This window comes from Perissodus microlepis, chromosome 17 (genome assembly GCF_051167445.1).
Source record: "Perissodus microlepis isolate ML-2025 ecotype Zambia chromosome 17, ASM5116744v1, whole genome shotgun sequence".
Taxonomy (NCBI): Eukaryota; Metazoa; Chordata; class Actinopteri; order Cichliformes; family Cichlidae; genus Perissodus; species Perissodus microlepis.
The window spans coordinates 28,805,030-28,832,367 of NC_140477.1; the positions used below are offsets into that span (position 1 = coordinate 28,805,030).

General features: G+C 37.6%; 1 protein-coding gene across 1 annotated transcript; it reads left to right on the forward strand.

The window, feature by feature from the left end:
* Window positions 1–775: 775 nt before the first annotated feature.
* Window positions 776–12,282, forward strand: cfh (complement factor H). Its single transcript, XM_084910966.1, has 17 exons — window positions 776–933; window positions 1,050–1,244; window positions 1,518–1,623; window positions 1,777–1,853; window positions 1,975–2,166; window positions 2,875–3,057; window positions 3,194–3,388; window positions 3,515–3,697; window positions 4,310–4,477; window positions 7,122–7,289; window positions 7,625–7,816; window positions 7,913–8,095; window positions 8,480–8,641; window positions 8,955–9,140; window positions 9,563–9,742; window positions 10,769–10,948; window positions 11,960–12,282. Exons 1-17 carry the CDS (start codon window positions 864–866, stop codon window positions 12,148–12,150), a joined length of 2,811 nt encoding a protein of 936 aa, XP_084767092.1. The 5' UTR covers window positions 776–863; the 3' UTR covers window positions 12,151–12,282.
* Window positions 12,283–27,338: the final 15,056 nt, after the last annotated feature.

A 27,338-nucleotide genomic window follows, 5' to 3' on the forward strand; every position in this document is an offset into this window, starting at 1 on the left:
CACTTGCTCATTGAAAATCATAACAAAGCCATACTGTATGGTCCAAGAAATGCATTTGTAGAGTGGCACATGTAATGTACGTTCAGAAGTGAGTAACACGAAGCTATGGAGAGAAATGAGGGCAAATCCAATATTGCTCAACAGCTACATTTTGTTTCAGTAGTTTGCAAAACAAAGTCAGGCTGCCTTTCTTTTTTTCTTTTGCCAGGTTTTTTGGCAGTTCTCTCCTCCCATACAAAACCAGTTTTTGTGTGCGTGTATTCTTTTTTTCATGGTTACAACAATTGTATTCATGTGCACACAAAAATTTGGTTCAGTTCACAGTTTGGTGAGTAAAAAATGATGCATTTGATCTGCTTTTGAAGTGAAAAATACAGTTCACTTTGTATTTGTCTTGCCAAGATGCAACATACTTTGTTTGCCTTATTGATTCACGTAAATGATTAACAGGAAAGCAAAAGAAAGTGAATATTCCCGTAAAAGTTTGTTTGTTCTTTGGTTTGTCACTGTACGGTAAACATGGTAACCACACAAGGCCATGAAATTATTTTGCTGCAAATAAATGCCCTTAAAATTGGTGATGAAGATTTTAAAGATCAATTGTGTCATGAAAGTAGCTATATGTAATCACTTCCTGTGTGTGTGTGTGGGAGGGGGGGGGTGCGGGTGTGTTTTAAGTGTTTGTTTGTTTTTGGGGTTTTTTCCCAGGGAGCCTAAGGTCATATTTGGAGGCAAGGACAGCCTTTTGTAAATCATTGAGCAATCTCTTCTTTCCCTGTGAAATCCAAGCTCCTCTAGTGTACAACAGTCTTTGAGTCTCCAGTCTTTAGTTCTGTTTGGTGAATGAGGCTAGCGAAGATAAAATGCATGTAACAACCACAAGCTGTATCCTACTTTTGTGGATGCATACACTGACCTTTGTGAAAAGCCAAGGTAAGACCCAGTACTTCGGGTGATTTCTATGATCTTCTCATTTTAATTACACGATATTTTGATGTTGAAATAAACACAAAAATCATGTATGCTGATTTTTATTTACCGCTATCCAGATATTCCAGGAGCGTGTACCCTTGAAGATTTTAAAAAGTACCATCTCTACGATGGCAATTTTGACATAAGTGGTATGCAGGCCAGTTACCCAGGTGGGAGACAAGTGAGAGTGGGCTGCAATGTGGGCTACAGTGGCTTTTTCAAGCTGATCTGTGTAGAGGGAAAATGGCAACACAGAGGCACTAATTGTCAACGTAAGTTAACATTCACTTATGAATATCATCTTTTTCCAGTATAACCAGTTAACACTTGCATATATGTCTTGCTGTATTTGCATATGTTTTGCTTACTCGAGCTTGCCTTACCAAAGCAGCGTAAACATCATTAGCTTGTTTGAGTTATTGCTCGAAAATTCATATCACAGACTGCAATGCTGAACAATATGTAGTGTACTTTTATGAAATGTACAGCAAATTCCACTTTTCTCTGTGGTACTTTTACCCACATTTTGTCTTATTTGCTTTAAGCGAGATCATGTGGTCATCCTGGCGATGCCCAGTTTGCCGATTTTCAACTTAGAAAGGGGAACGATTTTGTCTTTGGCTCAGAAGTTGTATACACCTGCCACAAAGGGTATCATAATAATTTTAATCACATTTTCCTTGTGATTTTATTTGTTTTGTGTTTTTTAATCTGCATAGTTATGCATGCTCTGTGCAGATTATCTGTACATTTGGCTTTTCTTTTAGTCATCTCCATGAATTCTCTATTATAAACCTGATTCAGATTTCAAATGGTCAGTCGGACAAACTTCCGACGTTGTATGGCAGAAGGCTGGGATGGTGTTATCCCCGTCTGTGAAGGTAGGAGCTGATATAAATGAAATTATGCAATCAGTAATATACACGTAGAAAGAAATAGCAACCTGTGTTTATGTTTTTGTCATGACTTTGAGGGGTTTTTTCCTAATGTTTTTCACTCCAGCTCAGCAGTGTCCATCAATTAATGTTCCCAACGATGTGAACGTGATGGGAGATGCAGAAGAAGCTACCTACGGCAATGTAGTTCGATTTAGCTGCAAGTCCAGCAATTACATTATGAAAGGGGCAAGAGAAATTTATTGTGATGAAAATGGAGACTGGAAAGGTTTGGAGAACGGCAATCCAAGATGTGAAGGTAAAGTGAAGCTGGCTTACTATTGTTACTATTACTTTGTTCTCGAGTAATTAGGTAGTAACACCCAAAAAAATCACCAACCCCCTGAAAGAGAATAGAGGAGAAACTCTATATTGTATATTCAATTTTGAGCTATTATGAAACAATTAGTTTCGTAATAGTTGTGACACATTTAACACTATTTTATAACTAAAATGGTGTTAAATGTGTCACACAAATGTATCTGTGCCATGTGTAATGCTGTATTTTATTTAGGCCAAAATTTAGAATTAAATAATTATCACTTGCATACAAAATTAGTTTATTTGTACTAAAGGTACAAGAATAGAAAATGAAAACAGAATACATTTAGGGCAAAAAACAAACAAACAATTTTTGTACTTAAGTATTAGATAGTTTGGGGGAATATTTGCCTATTTGGTTAAAATAAAGGTACCATTGCTATGGACATAGGAAGTCCAAAAATATCAGCTTCAAACGAAAACAAAAAAACACAAACAACATCATAAAATTGGCCTACAATTGTAATTAATGAGAAAAACATTGCAGCTGCTTTGCTTGTTTTTCTGTAAAATGATCACTTTCACTTTTCTACTTCATTAAAAAAGTTTCCTTTCACAACAGGTTAATCAGCAGTTACCTTTTATGTACCTTTCTATGAGCAGTTGCTGTAGTTTTATTCCTGACTCTGACTTTATTCTTCAACAGTTGTAAAATGTAAACCACCGACGATTGAAAATGGTTTTGTACCTAGAGATATCGAAGAGTACAATGAACGTGAAATCCTAAACTTTGAATGCAATCCTCAATATAAACGTGCTCAAGAATTACCTTCAAGGTGCACAAAGACAAGAGACAGAGCAGAGTGGGTCCCCACACCTGAATGTGAAGGTAAACATAAACAGAATTACATACAGTTTATACATTAAATGCCACTGACTAGTGAGATCTGGAGCTGGATGTCATGGTATTGCTCTGTCTTGGTACAACACACTAACACATGTGCTTCATTTCCCATCATATGCAGAAATAAAATGTGAGCTGACACTGACACCACTCCAAGGAACCAGATATGAACCTGCTCATAGAAGTAGGTTTTCACCTGGTGAAACGGTAACAGTTACATGTGAGGAGAGATACTGGGTTGGGATAACCAGCACGCGCTCAGTTGAGACTACTTGCAATGAGGATGGACAGTGGTCTGTCAGACCAGTGTGTCAAGGTATAAAACTACAAAAGCTTTAGACACATATTCTAAGCTCACTGTTCTTTGCTTTCATGTAGTTCAATCAGCCATGAGGATGATGAACAATTTTTTGACGATCATCCAGTCTTTCTTTCTTTACAGAGGTTATATGTATCCGTCCACAAGATAGACTTTTGTCCAACTGGGAGGTCTCTTGGCGTGATGGGACAAAGAAATTGGGTGATACTGTCAGGTACGCATGTATATCAGGATACAAGAGGAAAGATGGCGTCACTCAGGCCACATGCACCAGAGATGGGTGGGAACCAAATCCACTTTGTCAAGGTATGGTGAAGTTTAGTTAACTTTTCTTCTAATTCTGACATGATCTTTTTAATTTCTTTAATATTAGTCCATAATTGAGAAAACAGGAGAGAACTGCAGAATATCTTTGGTCAAACAGAAGCCTCAAAGGATAATTCAGTCATAGAGTAAAATCTTGCGAACCAGCAATATAAATTTTAGAGACTCTGTGTGATAGTTCATAGTGAAAGAAAATGGTAATAACATTCATCTTTATTGATCCCCAGGGATCAATAAAGTATTCTGATTCTGATTCTGATTTTTTTGTTTATTTGTGTACTAACCAATCACTAACCGAAAGAGTGTACAAATACTCACTGGATACTATTTTCTGTACAGACTGCAAGAAACATTTTTACTGCCACAACAACTTTCAGCTGGATGTTGAATCCACAACTGAACATTTTTCTTTTCCTTTGACTGAACATATTCAAATATAAAATACAGAACTGTTAAATGGAATCACATTTACACTGGGGAGCTGCTGCTTTTACTTAAATGATTATATGAAAGTATCTGAATGTTTTACATGACAAAATTATCTGAATCAAAGTAAATGCAGAAGCTTAATAAATGTGGTTTTGTTCCTTTCAGAGAAAAAATGCAGGAGGCAACAGTTTAATAATGCAGATATTATTGGAATAAATCAGGCTGAATACAGGTACAACGATCGTGTCCAGTATAACTGCAAAGGAGGTTATAAAGGAAGTTTCACTCTGATCTGTGGAGAAGATGGCTGGTATGGGTCTAATGAATGTACAGGTAAGAAAATGCCATAAACTTAAAAGGATACATTTATTCAGTTATTCAAGGACTACTGTTTTTCATGACAAATATAAATGTTGTAAACAACTGATGACAAAAGACAAATGTATAAACTCTGTATAAAAGGTGAGCATTGCTTTCAGGACTGAAAAGTGAATCCGATATGAAAGTTCAGTCAACGTGAATTCTCTCAAATTGGGGAACTTGCAGAAAAGCATCTGGTTCTACAGAATGGTAAATGATCTGTATTTGTATAGTGCTTTACTAGTCCGTAAGGACCCCAAAGTGCTTTACACATTCAGTCATCCACCCATTCACACACACATTCACACACTGGTGATTGCAAGCTACATTGTAGCCACAGCCGCCCTGGGGCGCACTGACAGAGGTGAGGCTGCCGGACACTGGCGCCACCGGGCCCTCTGACAGAAGTCTATCTTTAGTCTATCTTTATCTTTAGATCCCTTGATGAGCTCCACAAACATTTTTCTTTTGTGAAGCAATGCATGTTACTCTTTGATAAGAGTAACATGCATTTTCCTTGACAATGATGTCATCGCCTTGTCCATCTTCTTCTGGGATTTCTTGCCCTGAAAATAAAGAAAAGGTTATACTTTCCACACATACAAATCTGCTTGGGGCTCATTCGGATCCCAGTGCCGTAAAGTTTGTCATCAGATGGTTAGAGCGTGGTTTCGTGCCAAGGTACTGATTTTTTTTTGACGGAGCTAACTTATCCAAAAAGAATTTCTATGGTATTGCACCTGGTGGTAGACGTCGAGCAGACATCAAAGAAGTTTAACACAGAATAATAACTGGGCCTTTGGGTCTCCGGTTGTCCATGTCTGCATCCGACTTTAACCTTGGCTTAAGTATCTGTTTGAATACTTTTTTTGTTTAGTGTTCACATTTACTTCTATTCCTAATTCCCACTTCTATTAGTTTGATTCCTCCTTTAGTCTTCCATGCTTTGTGTCATCTTCCTTTTATTTAGTTCATTTATGTGTCTTCTGTGATATCTCACTTCCTGTTTTATTTTGAGAGTTTGTGTTCCTTATGTTTTGCTTCTGGTTTTGCTTCATTCATCTTTTTTCCTCAATCTGAAATCTCCAAAGTGACACCTGGTGGCCAGTTTGGCTATTGCCATATCATGATAATGGGCATGATGTTTTACTCAGGGTCTGGAGTTTTTGTCATAGCGAACCTCCTGCTGTTCTTTATGAGAGATTCACACCAGAAGCATCAGTGAGAATTTTAAAAAAACTGTTAAGAAGTAGGTCACCTCCAAATAATTAATTTGTTTTTCTAACATTTAATTTTCAGGTATAAATATATTCCTTATGTCAGTGCAGTATATGAGTGACGTTATATACTGACCATGAAGTCAGTTAATGCAGTAAATAACATTTTCTATGAAACAACAGAGAACAGATGGAGTCATAGCTGAAAAAGTCTGTTTTATTAAAACAGAGGCCGTTTGATCTTAGTGAATTTACAGTACATTGTGCCATTCTCTCCTTGCTGATATGAGTGAGTGGAGCTCAAACTCCAGTGGGTGACTTTCTAACTTTCACTCATGACAGTAACCATTCGAATAAGATATTTATGTATTATTTATATAATATTTCTTTAATTACACTTTGGATTGCAGTGTATAAGTGACTGGATAGTCTATATTGATCTTTACCATACACAACAAAAATAATAATAATAATGAGATGAGGTATTGTTTTCTGTTACACATGCTCCTGTAAGAAATAGAACCGCAAATATAAAAAATTTTATTATTTGATTTGTGTCTGTCTATCAGTTGAAATCAACAGCTCTTGTTTTGTTTAGCTCCGTCTGCTTCCCTGAGTCTGCATTTTGGGTCCTCGCTCACTAACATCTGACACATCCAGGGAAGGTTTTGCACAACTAAAAGCCTATTCCACAGGGTGGCTGTCCCAAAGGTCCAGCACCTGATTTCTTCAATTCTAATATATAAGAAGGGATGCTAGTAGAAAGGATGACTCTTTCCTTGTCAGCTTCTTTCAGATGTGTCGCTAGCATCAAATTTAAAAAAAAAAAAAATCCTAAAATTGTATATTTTTCAGTTTATGACATTTGCAAATCATTTCAGTATCTTTTTATTTACCTTTTGTACTGCATCTCAAAAAATTTGATATTGTGGTGGTAAATACAAAAGAGAAGTATGTTTGTTAATGCCTACTGAGTTCACTAGTTTGTTAAAGGCGTAGACCCGGGTAAACCCATCCATTAAGATGGCAGTGGTGAAAGTCAAATGCAAGTTGAAAGTTCAGTCTCACTTGTGGCTGAGGTTTTTGCTGTTTTGGTAAGAATCTAAAGCTACAGTCTGAAAGTCTAATAGTAGAGACTGTCATGAACCAAATTTCATTCAAACATCTCACATAAAGACAATCAAAAACCACACGAAATGGAGGTTTGCCAAAGTCAGCAGGATTCCCTGCTAGTCACTTAATAACAGACATTACACAGTCTATTCAGTAGTATTAAGGATATTTAAGCCTAGTCCAAAGATAGTTGAATAATGTTATCTATGAATCACTACTAATAACACAAGAATGTATTCTACCTACTCTTTGATAATATCTAAATGTAATATCTGTCTTTTTGATAGCTATAACAGGATGTCCAACAACGAGCTTTGACCGCAGACTTAAAGTTTGGCAACATGGTGACAAACTTTACTTCAGGTGTGAGGATGGTTACAAACCTCTCAGCAAAGGCTGGTGGGGTGAAGCCACATGTGTGGACGGTGTTTGGTCTGGAGTTGAAAGCTGTATTGGTAATTAAAGTTTCTAATTAAAGTATCTTCTGTTATTAGCTTGAAGCAAACACAGTGACTTGTTCAATACCAATGTCAAGATGGAGAGTATAAGATGTTTTGGTAGAAAAATATATGTTTTGAAATCTGTTTTAAACATCTTTTTAACATTTAAGTTTTATCTGCAGTTATGTTTAAGAAAACTGGTGTGAAAATATTTTCTGTAATATCTTACAATAAGTGCATTCATACAGAGTTTCTTCCACTGCTTATTCTGATCACATTTTTAAATGGAGGAATGGATTTCATCCATCTGTAAATTTTTGCCTGATTGTTTCTAATCATATCCACTTTAGAGGAACAAAAGTGTGGAGAAGCTCCTGAGATTCCTAATGGGGAAGGAATACTAGGGAGTACTGAACGACACGGACAGACCCAAGAAACGATATTCATTAATTGCAATGAAGGATACTCTGCTGAGATTGAGGAATTAACCTGTCGTGACGGACGATGGGATTTAAATGGATCACTTGATGATATCTGTAAATGTGAGTCACCATAACCATTATTTTCACACATATTGATAAAGAGATTACAGTGTGTAAATTAATAGTTTACATGTTTGACATGTTCATGTCTTGCAGCTAATCAGACCTGCAGCCTTCCACCCAAAGTTGAAAATGCTGTTATTACAACTCGTTATCGGAAGCAATACCCATCTGGCACTGAAGTAACTTATCAGTGTCGTGATAAGTACACAATAGAGGGGAACGCCACACTTAAATGCACAGCAGGGAAATGGAAGGAGCTCAATATTCAGTGTATACGTACGTACATAAAAATAAAATATTGCTGTGAATAAGCTTTAAAACTGTTAAAAACACTGCTGCCTGTCATTCTACCTGCTGACATATTTCATCTTTATTCATCTTTCTTTCCCCACCCTTCATTAAGGGTAGAGAAAGACTGTAGTCCCTTGAGGGACAAAACATTGGAAATAATATAACCCAACATTGTACCAAAGGCACAATCTTTAACTAACCTTAAATATACTGTTTTGGTTTGTTTTTTGGTTTTTTTCCCTAAGAACAGTCTGCATGTGTACCTCGGTTTACACACCTGCCGTTATCTTCATTTTCAGCACTATTGGTCAAATCAATAATGTATGTAACAATGTATATAATATTGACAATACTATTATGTATTTTCAGTGTACTGTGACCAGCTTATGGATGAGTCTCTGGACTTCACAGCAAAGAAAGAGAAATACAAGACTGGAGAGATCATTAAATATCAGTGTAACAATAGAGCAGAAATTATTGGCATTGCAACGTGCCAACATGGCAAGTGGAAAAAAACAATAGAATGTGAAGGTAAGGAGACATAAAAAGCAGTTTTCATACAAACACCCCCATGTGGTGCAGTTTGTAGGTTTAAAAATTATTCTTCCCTTTAATCACTTTTAAAAGAATTGCCATTCTTTGCTGACTTCTTAAAAGACTGGACATTTATTACTTCTTAATTACAGCAATGAGAAACTGAATGCCTATTAATAATAAATATTTAAAGAAAAACTTGCTTAGTTTGAAAATGTAGTGAGAAAGTGTCTTATTACTTTGAATCTGATTTGGTTTCATGTTTATAATGTAAACCTCACAATAAAACAGATTCTCTTTTTCAAAACAGAGAAATGTAGAGTCCCTGAAACACCAGCAGGTCTAACAATCACCACAAATGTAACAGACGATCAAATGAAAAAAGGACAACATCTAAAATTTGCTTGTAAAGACAGTAATGACATCATCAAAGGGAATGCAACGCTTGAATGTTTGGAAAATGGACAGTGGAGCAATCCTCTTCCCACATGTGAAGGTACATCACTTGTCCTCTTGTGATCTTACTGTTTATCAGTACAAAGGATGGAAAAAGATTGCTATTGCTGTTTTTGGTATTTCTTGGGGTGTCGTGTAAGTCGTGTAAGTTACACACACTTTAAATCAGAAATTAATAGTTGGTTTTGAGGCAAAAACACATTTCAGGTTATCAGTAAAATGTCCTCTGCCTGATCTGCTCTTGTGCTAATTAGTTTGTGTGAACATTGTTTCTGGTTAATTCTTTGTCACAGATGGCCACACAGTGTTAAGGTAAAGCAGAGTGATGCACAGGGTGTATGACAAATATTTCACTACAAATGAAAAATGATGCATGACAGCAGGTCAGAGTGAAAATGTGATTATTGTGACAAAATAGTATCTAATGTTGGTTTTTCCTCTGTTATTGCCCACAATTTTTAGCTGCCAAGCAATGTAGCAGGCCACCACGTCTTTCAGATGGACGGACCAAAACAGCGACTAGAAACACGTACAGACACAATGAAAAGGTCGAATATGTGTGTGACAGAGACTACGGCATGGAGGGTGGGCCGTTCAAAACCTGTGTCAATGGTGATTGGGTTGGAGAGATGAGATGCCAACGTGAGTTACATTTCCCTTTTGTTGCACACAAAGTTTTTAAATATGTTCTAAGTAAACAAACAGCCAGTGGAGGGACGCTGGAACCAGTTTGAGAAGTTTATTAAATCTGAGAAGTTGGTTAAGTGTGACGTTGAAAAGTTGTTTTCACTAACACAGACAGTAGCTCAAAACTGTTTGAAATGTGGTGCATTTAAGATTATACCTGAACACACCGGAATGTAGACTTCAGGGTTAGTTGCAGTTATATCATTAAATAATAATAATATTAATACAAACAAGAAGAATTAGTTTTTATAGAAACCTCTGTAATAACCCACCATCCCCAAACTGTGCTGCAGCTCTGAGAACATCACAATGGCTTCAGTTCTTAAGTGGATGGGTTTCACTTGTTCACCACCCACTACTTCTCCTAGATACACTATTGCAGTCTGCCCAAAGTCACACTTTGAGAGATTTAATGTCAGGTTTGCTTTTCACGATTTCAGTGTTTTTAAGTGGCCCTCTATCATTGCCACAGACATCACACATTTCATCACCAGTTAACATGGGTTACATGGAGGAACAGGGAAATACAACATGCTATGGACATGTCAGAGGAAATGTGAGAACCTGATGAGCGCACACGAACCACAGAAGAGTTTGAACTTTAAAAAAAATTGTTTTTTCACAATAAAATGATTAAAACAATTAGAAGGATAGGATCTGTAACATGTGGGAGAGGGCAGTAGATGAATATATCAAAGAAGCAGGTCATTTCAACAGCAACATGAGTTTGATACCAGTACAACACAGTTTATCATTAGTTACAAAGAGTGCTGACCACTTTCTAAGCATAACAGAACTACATATATAGGATGACAAAGCAGTCTTAAAGGCTGTGATCTGCACTCGGATTGCATGATGAATACTTCACCTGAAATGTAAAATAATATGTGACGGTATATGAACATAAAAACGTGACTAAAAAATTATTGTGACTAAATGTTGTCTAAACTTTTTTTTTCTCTATTGCTCACACTTTTGCAGGTGCCCAGGGTTGTGGGAGGCCACCACCTCTTTCAGATGGAGACACCAAAACAAGTACTGAACAGCTGTACCAACATAATGACAAGGTTGAATATATCTGTCAGCGTTATTACGTCATGGAGGGTGGACCGTTCAAAACATGTAATGACGGTGAATGGACTGGAGAGATTAGATGCCTCCGTAAGTAAAAGTTTTCTTTATATTTTTCATGTTACATTCTGTGAAGAGAAACGTAAAAAGTCATTTTGGTTTCTGTTTTTTAATTTTGTTTAATTCCAGAGGTGTGACCCATATATACACAAATATACACGACTGCTTGTGAGCCTCTCAAGATGAGAAACTATGTATAAAATATGAAATTAAATATGTTACTCACAAACAGTGAATGCATTACTTTGTTGAAGCCCTTCAATAAACATCTTAAATGTTCAGTTTAAAGTCCACTGTGGTGGTGTACACCGCAAGCATTTAAAAAACTGTGATAGATTTTTTGGAATATGTTGTGTTTGACATAAGAAATCAACAGGAACAAAATCATTTCTCAGTGTGTGGACAGTAGGGTCTGAGGTTTACTGAAAAACATTTTTTATGTTTTTCCATGATGAGCTCCAGTAAGACCTTCTTTAATTTTTTTCCTGTTGACTTCAGGTGATATTATAAAATAGACATGATGAAGTTGAATTATAGTACAGAGCCCTTGTCACACGCATAGTTATACGAGCACACCACGCAGTGAAATGTATCCTGACACGCTTCTTGACTGTGCAAAAAGAGAGAGAGAACATTATGTACATGCAAAAAGAGAGAACATATATACATATAACCATAAAAGTGAATTAAATAAAATAAGACAATCTGGAAATTTCAAATTGAAACATCTGAAAAATGTACATTGTGCAGGTGGGCATTAAAGTGTCTAGTACTGTAGTGAGGCTGGGATGGACAGGACTTCAGCATGTAAAATAGTCACAGAACTATTACATAAAATTAACAGTGAATGTAATCACCCCACAAGAGCAACAGCAACAGTAGATCATCTGTGTACCATTCCAGTGTTTGACCACAATTTAGAATTAGGCAGGAGAAAATAAATTTTATTTGTAGCCACAGAGTCCTTTACAGAACACAATATTCTGTACATTCATGTATTTTACTAACATTAAAAGACTGTTTATCGTTTATGTCTTACAGAACCCTGCACTGTGAATAGAGACGACATGAGCAGACATAATATTAAGTTCAAATTTTCAAGCGATAATAAACTGTATTCAGAACATAATGATAAAATCGAGTTTATGTGTACCAGAGGAAGACCCGTTGGGACAGTGGGAATGCGTCAGAAGTGTGAACATGGTGTGATACATTTGCCGACTTGCCAGTAATGCTTTTTTGTACAAGACTAGATAAACACGAGGGCACTAATGTGTCAATAATTGAAGAGCAGATTAAAGACTTAGACCAGTGAAGTACCAGTGCTGTTTGTGGTCATTTCAATAAAAGCTAATAAATGCTGACTATGTCTGTTTTCAGCGTCTACGTGTTTCCTGAGTGAAATCTATCTTGCATAAATCTTCTAACACAAATTCAGAACCTATATGCCTCACTTGGCTTAGCCTGAGAATTTTATGATTTAATAAAGGTTGCCCAGCAACTGAATTTTGAATACTAACTATCTGATTTAAAGAGTTATCAAATGATCTGTACAAAAACATGACTTGGATGATGTTTGTTCAGTCATAAAAACCTTTTTATCGTTCTGGAGTTTCCATAACTTCTCTCTGGGTCATTGTATGTAGAATCATTCAGACAAGGAAAAGAATCCACCTGACGTGTACTTTCCTCTATAATATAAGGTGTAATCTGTTATTGTTTGGAGCTGTAAAATAAAATTCAGTTATATTCATTTCAGGAATTTTAAGTTAACAGGTTTTCTGGTCCAAACAAAGATTTTTTCCTACAGTCAAATACAACCCATATGAGCGTTTGCAAAATAGGCAGACCCAACAAAACCAGTTATCATGAGATGGCTAATAAATTACTTCACTTTAAGAGCATTCATGTCAATACAAGCTGTTTGTGTAGTATCTCATGCTCTTTATTCCTCACATACTCCACTGAGATGAGACAGTGTGTCATTTTATGATCAGCATATTAGTAACAGCACAGTCTGCTTGAAATGATAATCATGACACCGATAATAACTAAAAGAGCCGAGAAAAAAAACTGTTAGAGACAGACGTTCTCGTTATTTTTAGCTTCCACTTTGCATTTATTTGTGGGTTTAATGTATGTTTTATTAAACAATAATAAATTATTAAACAATTAACATATTCAGTTACATAAAATCTGTCCTTAACTACGGAAATACCACTAGACCCACATCAAAACCTTGCCAAATAACACCAAATAGAATCTAAACAGTGCAAATCATTTTCCAATTCAAGGTCTTACTTAAATATTATACAATTTATACAGAGGCTTTTTAAAACATGTCAAAAATCCTCATTAATTCTTTAGAAAAATAAATATAAGAAAGGATCACTTATTCCAATTGTGTTGGGTTTTTTCAATGAGTGAGGACAAATATGCTCAAAATAATTAGATTTCACTTTTTATTAGAGACAAAGAGGTTTAGAGACAAAGCACCCAGGATGTTAACATGACCGGTCTGAACAGTTGAGGGTGGTCTGATATGAGCTCATGTTTCTTCTTTTGTACCTCTCTGGATCTCCTTATTTAGAGATGACCTTCTTGCAGGCAACGCTCCCTTTACCATGGCAACCACCTCTTTCCCTCTGCTCAGGTCTGCATGAAGAGATAGCGAAGGGAGCGAGGAAAAGAAAAGGGAGAGAAAGAGCTTCTCTAACCCCAGAAATTAACAGCCGTGTTTCCTCTAGCAGAGTGGGCCTCAAGGTTTTGTACCTTCTGGTGCCATCACCAGTTCAGGCAGACCTTGCTCGTCACACATTCCACAGAAAAGAAGGCTTCTCTCTGTTTATGCCTGTTAGTGGGTGAGGGTAGCAGTCTAAACATAACTATGTGCAGTAAATGATAAAACAAATGTGCGATGCAAATTATGAGGTAAAAGCATTATTGATGAAAATTAATTTGAGCAACTGCCATTCTTTAATCTAGAGCAAAAACCAATCATCCTAATGTAGCGACCCTGAAGTAGCTAGGCCCGCCTAGAGTTCGTTTTACTTTATCTTACTAGTGATGGGTCAGTCGCGAACAAAACGGCTTTTGGAACTGCTTTATTTTTTCTTTCTCTCACACTTTTTTTCGCTTCATGCCACACTGGTCAATATGTGTTTGTTTTTTTGTTTGTGCTGAGCAGAGGGGGGAGGGGCGATAGTTACACTAACAGCAGCATTAGCACATAAACAGAGGAAGAGGAAGAGAGAGAAAGAGAGCCAGAGGCAACAACAAGAAACAATATTAGAAAGGTATAGTAAAGAAAATGAGTGATCTGGAACCATTTCAATTCTACTGACATTACAAAGGCAGAGTGTAGAGTCTACAAGAAAAGAATATCATATAGGCTTCACAAACAAACTGCACAGGCACCTGAGAACTGTCCACCCATCAGTGCAATGGGAAGATAAAACACAGTCAGTTGAGTGTGATATTAATGAAGGTGCCAGTGTGTCTACTGCAACTGCTGCTGCTTCTGCTGCAGTATCTACAGCATCATGCATCTGAATGCAAACCTTTACCTAAATTAAAGATCTGGGTCTTCAGTTTTTTCTTTTTGCTTTGCATAATTTAATCTATATTTTATTGTGTTGTGGTTTCCAGTGTTTTGTGTTGTTTCACTTTAAATTTGTTTAAAAGAAAAAGCTGAAAATTTAAATAGTTCAAAGTTTAACTGTAAATAGTTGTTTTTTGTATTTTATTATGTTATGTGGACTAAATAAATAAAAGCATATTTATAGAATAAACATATATAAATAAATAAAAAACATTTTTACATTAGTAATTCATTTTGTGCATAATATTATATTGTTGTTGATAATAAATTAATTCAAACAATAAAACAACCTGAAGAGCCGCTTGGGAGCCCTAAGAAGCCAACACTGTTACATCTGGCTCTTTTTAGAGAACCGGCTCACTAAAAAGAGCCGGTTCTCTAAAAAGAGCCGTAATTCCCATCGCTATATCTTACCTGCTAATTTTGTTATCGGTTCCTGCTTCTATATACATATAATTTTTTGGGGCGTTCCCTTTCATTTCAGAAGCTTTTCTCACTTTGCTTGGAAGTTCAGTGTTTCCCTTTTCCCACTCTAATCACACAATAACTACTTACTAAAAACTTATCTGGGAATAGGAAACATTCAATTGCAACAAGATCTTCAAGTTGAATTAAATTTGTTAACTGAGTAACAAGCAAAAAATAATAATTAAATCAATTAGTCACCTTCAGTATCGAAAATAGAATAAGTAGAATAAAGTCCCAAAGTAACTTGTGATTTAATTCACTACTTTAGTTTAATGGGCCACCACACACACAGACACACACAAACCAACCCAGAATCGCCACGTCCGATATGGTTGCAGGCCTGGATCGCTGTGGTCGGGGGAGCCAGTGGCCCTGAAAAAAAATTATAAACTGGCGCCTCTCTTCTGAGGAGGAATCTGGTCAAATCCAAGAGGAGTCCTCTTCCCTGCCGCACTGTCTGTCACACAGGAAGAAAAGCAGCAAGCCTCCTCCCAGGCAGCTGCAAACTGTAGAACGAAGTCTCCAACCTTGAATCCAGTGCAGTCCTTGCTGTAATTTCCAGAGGCCGCCGTTGCAGCTAACACCACTTGATTAGTTAGGCAGCCGCTCACTCTTTTTCTGGGAAAATTTAATGACTAGTCCGATGTATTGTGAGTTTTTCCACGTACAGTGGTTAAAATGGCTTTATCGTGACCATCGAGTATAGGTTACTATGTGTAGAGTTTTTTGTGAGAGAGAAGACAAATATGCTCCAATTATAAGTTTTCGCAATTTATTATCAAAAAAATGGTTTTACATGGCGCTATAGACCTCCTCTCTCCGGCTCAGAGACAAAAGGCTGCTGCACCCAGGCAGTAAACATTTTTTTATTATGTTTGATAAGGATAATGTTAACATGATTGGTCGAAACAGTTTAGGGTGGCCTTAGGTCTGATGTCGGCTCACATTTCTTCTTCTGCAATTTTCTGAGCATCTCCTTATTTGGAGATGCCACTTCAAGTGGCTTTCGGTCAGACTTGCAGAAAGAGAGAAAGAGCTTCTCCAATCCCAAAATTTATGACCATGTTTACCTTCTGGTGCCTTCACTAGTGAGACAGACCCTAACCCACAAATTCGTTAGAGAAGGGAGCTCCTCTTGTGGACAAGAGATATTTTATTTTGTATTCTTATGGTGATAGAATAATCTCTGAATTATATCTATGGTAATCTGAGCAAAATATTAATGTATGCATATTATCATCACTTTAATTAGTCTATTGTTGTTCTCTATCATTCTTTCTATCTGCTTAAGCTGTTGCAAATGGTATCCATATCATTGTATTCACACCTCTCGAAGCTGTGGGTCCAGTAGGGCCTTCTACATTCACTTACACACATATTCAGGCCTACACCAACATGCACATAGAGAGTCATGTAAAACACGCACGTTCACACCCGCACGTATTAAGAACAGGGAGGTCGTCTCAGGACAGTCTCTCGGTTGGACACACAGTCTCACAAAATTGCACAACATATCACACACTTGTTTGTCTCTAAAGTAGCCTCGGATGTCTATATAAGGAGAACTTTTTGAACTGTTATCATTTCCAGTAAGATCTAACTGTGATGTCATCAGGGTAATATAAGGATGGGGAGCGGTCTGCTCGTTGAAGATTGTAAGATTGTTGTTGCAAGTTTCTTCCCACACTCTGCGCAAGTGTGTAAATAAAGATCACTATTTTTGGCACCTACCTGGATTCAGTCTGCTTACTTCTCTTACCCAAATCGAACAAGTTTCAACACTCTCTATTTATGTCTCTTAGTATCTGAGTGTAGCAATCTACTTCTAATACTACTCTACAATGATTAACTATGTGCAATAAAGTATAAAACACAAATATGTGAAGCTAATTATGAGATAGTTATTATTTATATTTATTGAGTCTGTTGGCATCATGAAAAGTTTATGAAAGACTCCACAAAGCTGGGGGGGCACGGGCCGTGAGCACACAGGGACTCACCCTACTTAGACTTGCCTGAGTGGAGTCTTCTCATTTGTCTTTAAACCTGGGCATGAGTGAAAGTGACAGATGGGGGAGGGGTATGGGCAGAAATCTGTGCCATCAGAAACTGAATTTGAATAAGTTAAATTTGAATTTGAATTGGTCGGATTGAATCTAAATTGTAACTTGAATAAATGCTTTTAAAAACTGAATATGAATTAGCCTAATTTGAAATTCAATTTATTGGTTTGAAAATGATCAACACTAAATTGAAATTGAATTTTATATTTTGAAAATGAATTCCTTTGCTTTGAAACCATATTTTATCCTTTAAAAATGTAGCTCTCGAATAATTTCAGATTCACTTCTCACCATTCAGTTTCAGTTCTACAATTCAATTTCAGTTCCAAAATTCAGTTTTTTGGGACTTACATCCCGTTCCGGTTCAAGAGTAATCAAGCGCAGATTAATAGAACTATGTTTTACTAGCGAACCGAAAGTGTTACTGACGGGAATCTACAGCATCTTGAGCTGAATTAAGACTTCAGAAGTCATTCGTCATGTCGAATGACCAGCGGATAAACTCTCAGGTTGGTAATAAATGTATTACATGTATAAGAACAAGCGTCATGTTAACAAATGATAGCCGTACAGTAACTTTTAGGCTTATTGTAGCTGTTAGCTAAAAAAGCTAATTTAGCGTAGTTTGTCCTGAATTCAGCTTCGACCAACAAATATGATCGACTGTTTCTAGTAGAATTCCAGAGTTGTCACCTTGTACCCTGTCAGAGCCCTGTATGCTTGTAGAGACCCCTACAGTAGGGAAACATGCAAAACGGTGTCCAAACCTTTGTATTTTAGCTTTATTTATGTCTTACACAGCATCCCAACTCTTTAGCTAACTTAATAACTTTAGCTAAAGTGAATAGTTGGTCTAATTCATTAGTGCAGCATTTGAAACAGAAACGGTCATAGATGTTATGTTTATTCAAGTACGCTGTTAGGTGGACAGCAACTGCATTCTCTTCTGACATAAAAGTCATATATACATCTTTTGATTTTATATAATAATTAATTGATACTTTTAACATTTTTCTACCTGAAAGAGCTGAAAAAATGTTCAGTCTGTGATCTGTTCTTCTGCTTAGCCAGGAGAAAAGAAAGACGAAGGCGTGAAGGTCAGAGTGGCCCTGCCTCTATGAGCTCTCTGACCAGGCCAAGACAGGAATGGAGAAAATGGCCTCAGTATGGGCTTTGTTGGAAGGCATGTCATTACTTTACATAAAGAAGACTGATTGTGAACATTTGTTAATCCTGGCTAATCAGACTCTCCTCTTGTATAACTTTTAATGTGTCACAATCACAAAGGCAGGAATCAAACACAGGACTCTAAATAGTGCAATCAAAAGAGGTTTATTTACACAATGCCACCAGGTGAGATATATAAATATATACAGTGTTGGGGGTGAGAGGGGCTCCAGGGAATCCAAGGAGGTACAAGGGAAAAAAGGCAAACACAATTAAACTCCTCTTCACACTAGCACTCATTCACAATCCACAGAGGTCCACTCACACTCACTCGATGGGGGTCCGGAGGGAAACAGGGAAGGGTCCAGGAAGTTCTGTTCTACGTGTGTTTCCTTTCTGTGTGGAAAGGAAACACACGTAGAGAGAAAACAGGAATCACAAGGCCAGCTGACACTAACAGAGGTAAGTACAACAATCCAGCGGAGAATATCACTCTGCCATCACCGTAAGTAGTAGGCAGGGTAATCCAGGACAATGAATTACAGGTAAGTCAGCTGCCTTCAAGTGTGTTGGTCAAGGGCCCTGTAAATGATTAACACCCAGGAGGAGAGGAGCGTGTAAAAGAGAGATAGAAAAACACAAACATAGACAACACAGAGAGGAATGGAGGACTGTGACATAATATTCATATTGATATAAGATTCACTTCACTGGGTGAATACGGTAGAAAGAGAAAGGGAGAATAAAACAATATTTATTTATTTATTGGACTTTATTGACCCGACCTGCAACAGACTGTCTTCATACACCTGGAATGATCGATTGCAAACACACTATATGCATGGAGTATAAACATTTGAATCTGGAATAAACTGAAGAGCAACTTAACTTTCATGTAAGGGGTCTGGTGATTTTGGAGAGTTGTGTGCTTTTAGGAATAGCAATTAAAGAAACCATATCAGGCATTTTTGTACTTTTTTTTTCCTTTAGGCGATCAGATTTTTTCTTTTGAGTATGATTTTTTTAAATCTAGTGTATTTTACTCTTATATGTCATCCATACTTTATTAATGCAACCTTTGTAGTAAAGTTGTACATGCACAAAATCTTCCTTAAAATCCTCATACATCAATATTTTTTGGTCCTTTTTTATAAATCTCTACCTTAGACTCTTCCTCACCTTTTCCAGATTTTCACAGTCCTGAACATGTGAACGTTACACATTTACGTAAGTGGCACAATAAACAGACCACAAACCTCATTTGGAAATGAATTTGATTGCAATGGGAAGCAGAGACAAAAAGTTAGTCATTTATTCCACCTCCTCACTCATATGGAAGATGATTCAATCTGGTTGTCACTTCCCCATTTGATCTAAATACAGACTGAATGTAATGCAGCTAAATCAGCACATGAATCCTAAGCTGACGTGACTGGATTAAGATGAATCTGATAATGGTCACAGACAAACAAAAGTAAATTAACCTTTCATTTAAGGTAAGTAAAAAAATTATATACTTTATGCCAGTAATATTTAAGATTTCCATTCACGGAGGAAGCTATTATATGAAGCATGAAAACCGTGTACAAGAATTGCATAATCTTTTTACACAGCATATTTCCCTTTTTATGGCCCCTTTATACATACCTTATGTACACTGCAGGTCTAAAGGTTTAGAACACCCCAATTTTTCCAGTTTATTATTGAAAGTTATGCTGTTTATTGTCTCATTGCACTCTAAAATGAAAGTATAGTACAAAAAAAGCAATTGGAGTTGAAAGAGAAATCATGGAATTAATTTATAGACCAAAATGTATTTTAAACTTTTGACTTATCAAAGTAGCACCTTCGGCAGATATAACAGCTGAACAAACCTGTGGCATTCTTTCTACAATAGAAATCAAATATTCTTCAGAGAGTTCTTCCCACATCTGTTACAGATGTTCCCATAAATGTGTAGCACTTGCAGATTACTTTGCTTTCACTCTGTCCAGTCCATCCCAAACTCTACGGGGTTTAAGTCTGGACACTGTACAATACAATACAATACAATACAACTTTATTTGTATTGCACATTTAAAACCAGAGGTACACCAAAGTGCTTCACAAAATCCAAGAAAACAGTAGCAATTGGCCACAGTTGCCTTTCCTAAAAAACGATATTAATACATCAAGCTATTTTCTCTTACTGCTGCTCTCCTAATTGCTGCTTCTCTTATGGGATAATTACATTATTATATATTTTATATTATATATCATAAAATATAAAAATCATAATGATGAATGCATTCATGTGTGGCCTAGACCACTGAACATTTCATAATGGTTGTGCTAGTATGAGTCTTTTTGTTTCCTTTTGGTTATTTATTGATGTAATGACCTTGTCCTCTTGCCAATAAAGCTTTTTTCCTTTACTGGAAGTGACACAAGCTGCCTGAACAAACATGTAAATGAATGACAAGAAGAAAACGGTAAACAAATCACATAAAACTTGCAGAATCATTCTGTGTGAGCCAATATCTTTAATACTTATATCAATATTTCAGTATACCTATACTAATATTTAAAACATTTCATTAAAAAAAACAATCATTTCATACAGTAATAAGTCTGAGTAGCTATTTTCACAAAAATCAACTAGAATTTTGGATTTTAATAATACAATTCTAAAAAATATATTACTAATAGTATAAAATGTTGTGGTTGTGGGAAGCCACCACCTCTTTCAAATGGAGACACCAAAATAACTACTAAACAAGAGTACCAACATAATGAAGGAGTTGAATATGTCTGTCAGCAATTCTTGCTCATGGATGGTGGACCATTCAAAACCTGTGTCGATGGTGAATGGACTGGAGAGATTAGATGCCTCGGTAAATTACAGTTCCTTTTATATGTTCCCTTTTTATTTTATTAAATACAGAGTTTAGTTTATTCTGAATCTTGAGTTTGCATTTGTTGTCTTTTCATTCTTAATATGAGGACCAAAGAGATGTTGATGCAAGTGAAGGTCATCATTAGGCTTGAAAGAAACACAGAAAACCTTGGGAGAGACCAAATCAATAATCTGAGAATTTTTTTTATTTTGATAAACAAATGTACTGACCAGGTCAGAAATAGGGTGGATAATCACAGAATGCTTTCAACTTCACAACATCTACCTGAGAATCTTGAGGAGATAGGAATATCACTGTCAAAATCAGGAGATGCTTCATGAATTTAAAAACTGATAGTTTACAGCTGGTCCACTCAAGTACAAAAATACCAACAACAACAAGAAGGCCAGACTAGACTTTGTCACAAAACCTCTAAAAGAGCCAGCACAGTTCAGATATTTTTTCCTTTGTAGAGATGAAACAAAGATTAATGTGTAATAGAATGATGAAGAAGAGTATGTAGAAGGAGAGAAAAAGCATTATCTGAAGCATATTACATTTGATAATATATGAGCAATCAAATATCAGCGATCAGCGAGCTCCAGAATGCACACCCCAATGGATTGTTTATTATCGCCAGAGATTTCAACCACACAAATCTCAAGTCAGTGCTTCTGAAATTTCATCAACACGTGGACTTTGCGAGAAGGGGGGAAAACGCGCTGGATCTCGTTTACACAAATATTTCCAGCACGTACAGAGCATAGCCCCGCACCCACCTCTGACACTCAGAACACTGAGCTGCTAAAGACTCGAGACTCCGCCTTCACAGCAGGCGACAAGGCGGCTTTAGGAACAGCAAGGGCCAAACTGTCTCGAGCCATCAGAGCAGCGAAGCACACGCATGGCAGAAGAACCCACAGCCACTTCCAAGACAGCAGTGACACGCCACGCATGTGGCAGGGCATCCAGGCCATCACCAACTACAGGAAGACAACACCTGCCTGCGATTGTGACCCCTCCTTACCAGACACACTAAACAACTTCTATGCACAGTTTGACGCACAGAATGATGTGTTGGTGAGGAAGCCCTCCAACCCCCACAACAACCAGGTTCTGTGTCTGACCTCTGCTCATGTGGGGAAGACTCTTCGCAGAGTTAACCCATGGAAAGCTGCTGGTCCAGATAACATTCCTGGAAGACTACTCAGAGAATATGCAGACCAGCTGACAGATGTCCTCGCTGACATCTTCAACCTTTCCCTGAGGTGCCTCAAGGCCACCACCATGGTTCCTGTGCCAAAGAAGTCCCCAGTGTCCTGCCTCAACGGCTACCATCCTGTTGCACTCACACCCATCATGATGAAGTGCTTTGAGAACCTCATCATGAGGCGCATTAAGACCCTGATGCTACCCACACTGGACCCACTGCAGTTCGCCTGTCACCATCATGATGCCATCGCCACCACTCTACATCTCGCCCTCTCCCACCTGGACAATAAGGAAGTAGTGTACGAATGCTGTTCATAGACACAATCATTTCTCAGCACCTGATCGGAAAAGTGAGCCTACTGGATCCGAACACCTTCCTCTGCAACTGGATCCTGGACTTTCTGACAGAAAGACAGTTCGGATCGGCGACAGCATCTCCAGCACCACCACACTGAGCACTGGACCCCCTCAGGGCAGTGTGCTCAGCCCACTCCTTTTCACTCTGCTGACTCACAACTGTGCAGCAATGCATCATCAAGTTTGCCAATGACATGACTGTAGTGGATTTCATCAGCAAGAACGACGAGTCAGCATACAGAGGGGAGGTGCAAGAGCTAACGGACTGGTGTATAACCAACAACCTGTTTCTGAATGTGGACAAGACAAAAGAAATGATTGTTGACTTCAGGAGAGCAGAGATCACTGTAAAACTTAACATTGATGGATCCTCTGTGGAGGTTGTCAAGAGCACCAAATTCCTTTGTGTCCACCTGTTTTTTTGCAGTCTTTGCAGATTGCACTTTACGTAGTCCTGTGTTGATTGTCTGTTACATGTCATATGTAGCACCGTGGTCTCGGAGGAACGTTGTCTTGTTTCACTCTGTACTGTACCACTGTACATGGTTGAAATAACAAAAAAAGCCACTTGACACTTGAAATGTGGTGGAGGTAATATTATGGCATGAACATGTATGGCTGTCAGATGAACTGGGTCACCAGTGTTTACTGACGATGTGCCTGCTGATAGAAGTAGCAGGATGTCCCAAAAGATTGATTCTATTCATGTGGATGTAGTGTTTTCAGTGGTCGAAATAATTAATTACTCATTCAAGTGACTTCTTCAGTCTCAACTAAACGCAGGTTTTTTCAACCTGAAACTAGCACCACTGACTAACAGTGGCCTGTTAGGTCAATTTCATGATCACTAATATACAAATGGTCATTGATCAGTGGTCATGAGTACAATTCACAGAGAGTTTAAGAATGGCTGAAATTACAGCACCGCAGCCATACAGGTGTGCAAATTTCTGACTTAAAATTCTGAATATTTGTCTAACAAATAACTCTGCTCTAAAATCCAAAAATAAATAAGTACATAAATTAAATAACTGGCCCACTTATTTAGAGAAAGCTCAGTTTAAATCCAAATGTGACTTTTAAACATTTCTTATTCTTCAAAATTTCAGTACAGAAATCTATGTTAGAGATGGCATGTAAAATAGCCATAGAAAACAAGATAATGACATTTATAGTTAGGCAGGAAAAAATAAACTAAAAAATAAATCATACCCATAACGTCCTTTAAAGAACACAATATTCTGTGCATTCCTGTATTTTATTAACATTAAAAGGCCTTCCTTTTTTTGTCTTACAGAAATCTGCACTGTGAACAGAGAAGACGTGAACAGACATAATATTCAGTTTCGATATTTTAGTGTTGATAAACTGTATTGAGAAAATAATGAAACTGAGTTTGTGTGTACCAAAGGAAGACATGTTGGGGCAGTGGGAATGCGTCAGAGGTGGTCGAGGGTGTGATACAGTTGCCAACTTGCCAGTAATGGTGTTTTTGTACTAAATTAGATAGAAATGGGTCTACGAACTTATCAGTAATTATTCTGAGTGAATAATTAGATCACTGAAGTCATTTTAATAAAAGCATATAAGCTGACTGAGTCTGTTTTCTACCTTTACATGTTTACTAAGTGAACTCGAGCTTGCATGCATGCTGTGCCAAGATACTCTGAGATACTCAAGATCTCTGCACTCCCTTACATTTTCAATATGTATGGAAGGCTGATGTACAGTGTTGGGGAGTAATGGGATACATTTACCACTGTGATGTATTTAAAATACAAAATATGAGTAACTGTATTCCAAATCAAATCATATCACTTTTATTGTCACGTCACATTACTCTTACACTGGTACAGCAGATGTGAGTGTGATTCTTGTATATGTATGCATCTATATATGTGTGCGTCTATATATATATATGTGTGTGTGTGTGTGTGTGTGTGTGTGTGTGTGTGTGTGTGTGTGTGTGTGTGTGTGTGTGTGTAAAATATACAGAGGTCAGCAGTTTAAATACTGTGCAAAAGGAATAGCATATATGTAGAATATGAAGTGCACCGCTTCTTGTAGATGTCCTGGAGGGAGGGAAGCTCACCTCCAATTATCCTTTTGGAACACCACACCGCTCTCTGGAGAGCTTTGCAGTTGTAGGCGGTGCTGTTGCCATACCACGTGGTGAGGTATGCTCTCAGTGTCACAGCAGTAGAAGGTCCTGAGGATGCGGGAGGCTCATGCTGAATCTCTCAGTCTCCTGAGAAAGAAGACGCGTTGCTGCGCCTTCTTTACTGTTTGTGTGTACTGACCATGTGAGATCCTCCGCCACATGTACGCCTAGGAAACGAAAGATACTCACTCTCCCCACAGCAGCACTGTTGATGGTGATGGGGGTGTGTGCTTCCCTACACCTCCGGAAGTCCATTATCAACTCCTTTGTCTCTGTGACATTGAGGGTGAGCTAGTTGTCTTGGCACCAGTGTCTCAGTTTCCTGCAGTTTCCTTCCAGCTTTGAGGGAATGATGGTATTGAATGCTGAGCTGTAATCTACAAACAGCATTCTCACATACGTGTCTCTCTTCTCCAGGTGCGAGAGGGCAGTATGTAAGGCAAGGCAAGTTTATTTATATAGCACAATTCAACAACAAGGTTATTCAAAGTGCTTTACAGAGACATTAAAAAACAAAAACAAATAAAAAGCATGATTTAAAATTGATTAAAAAAAACAGTAGATAAAATCAGAACAGTAGATAAAATCAGTAGTTAAAATGTAAGTTTTGAAATTTAAGCTTAAAAGTGTGGATTTGGTGTTTTACTTAAATGCAGCTGAGAATAGGTGAGTCTTCAACTGGATTTAAATAAACTGAGTCTTTCAGCTGATCTGAGGCTTTCTGGGAGTTTGTTCCAGATATATGGAGCATAAAAGCTGAATGCAGCTTCTCCGTGTCTGGTTCTGACTCTGGGAACTGATAAAAAACCTGACCTGAGGGATCTGGAAGGTTCATACTAGGTCAGGTGGTCACTGATGTATTTTGGTCCTAAACCATTCAGAGCTTTATAGACCAGCATCAGAACTTTAAAGTCTATCCTCTGATGGACAAGCAGCCAGTGTAAAGACCTCAGAGCTGGACTGATGTTGTCCACTTTTTTGGTCTTAGTGAGGACTCGAGCAGCAGAGTTCTGAATGAGATGTCTGACTGATTTTTTTAGGTAGACTTGTAAAGATGCTGTTACAGTAATCAAGCCTACTAAAGATGAATGCATGGACTAGTTTTTTCAGGTCCTGTTGAGACATCAGATCTTTTATCCTTGAAATATTCTTGAGGTGATAGTAAGCTGATTTTGTTATTGTCTTAATGTGTTTTTCTAAGTTTAGGTCTGCATCCATCACTACACCCAAATTTCTCGCCTGTTTTTGGTGTTTAGGTGTATAGATTGAAGTTCTCTGGTGACCTGTAATCGTTTTTCTTTGGCACCAAAGACTATTACTTCAGTTTTGTTTTTGTTTAGCTGGAGAAAATTGTGGCACAACCAGTCATTAATTTCCTCAATGCATTTACCAAGAGCCTGTACAGGGCCTCGGTCTCCTGGTGACATTGTGATACATATTTGTGTGTCATCTGCATAGCTGTGATAGTTTATTTTGTTGTTCTTTATAATCTGTGCCAGTGGGAACATGTAAATGTTAAACAGAAGGGGTCCCGAGATGGAACCTTGGGGAACTCCACATGTGATACTAGTCTGCTCAGATGTGAAGTTACCTATTGATACAAAGTATTTCCTGTTTTCTAAGTATGTTTTGAACCAGTTTAGTACAGTTCCTGAAATACCTGCCCAGTTCTCCAGTCGTTTGAGTGATATGTTGTGGTCAACTGTATCAAATGCTGCACTGAGATCCAGCAAAACTAAGACTGACATTTTTCCACTGTCTGTATACAGACATATGTCATTAAACACTTTGGTCAGAGCGGTTTCAGTGCTGTGGTTCTGTCTAAAACCTGACTGGAAGGCATCATAGCAGTTATTCTGTTTTAAGAAGTAATTGAGCTGTTGAGAAACTGCTTTTTCAATGATCTTACTTAAAAATGGGAGATTTGAGATCGGCCTGTAGTTGTTCATTTGTGTCTTGTCAAGATTGTCCTTTTTCAGTATAGGTTTAATTAAAGCAGCTTTTAGTGGTTCTGGAAACACACCTGACATTAAAGAAAAGTTGACGATCTGTAACAGGTCTGACTCCAAAGTCTTTTGGACCTTTTTGAAAAAAAATGTTGGCAGGACATCTAAACAGCAAGAGGAGGAGTTCAGTTGACCTAAGATGTCCTCCAGGTCTTTGCTGTTAATAGGGTGAAACTGTTTGATGGTGTTTAAACAGTTTTTCGGTGGACACAGTACATATCCTGAATCTGCTGTTGATGTACCAATTGCTTGTCTAATCTTTTGGATTTTGTCTGTGAAGAATTTGGCGAAGTCATTGAAGGCCATGGTCGAATGAAGTTCAGCTGCCACTGACACAGCAGGGTTTGTTAGCCTGTCGACTGTTGAAAATAAGACCCGAGCATTATGACTGTTTTTGATGATGATGTCAGAGAAGTAGGACCTCCTTGCATTCCTCAGTTGTAAATTATAATTGTGAAGTTTCTCTTTATACACAGATATCCCCCTAAAATAGCTAAAACTAAAAACAA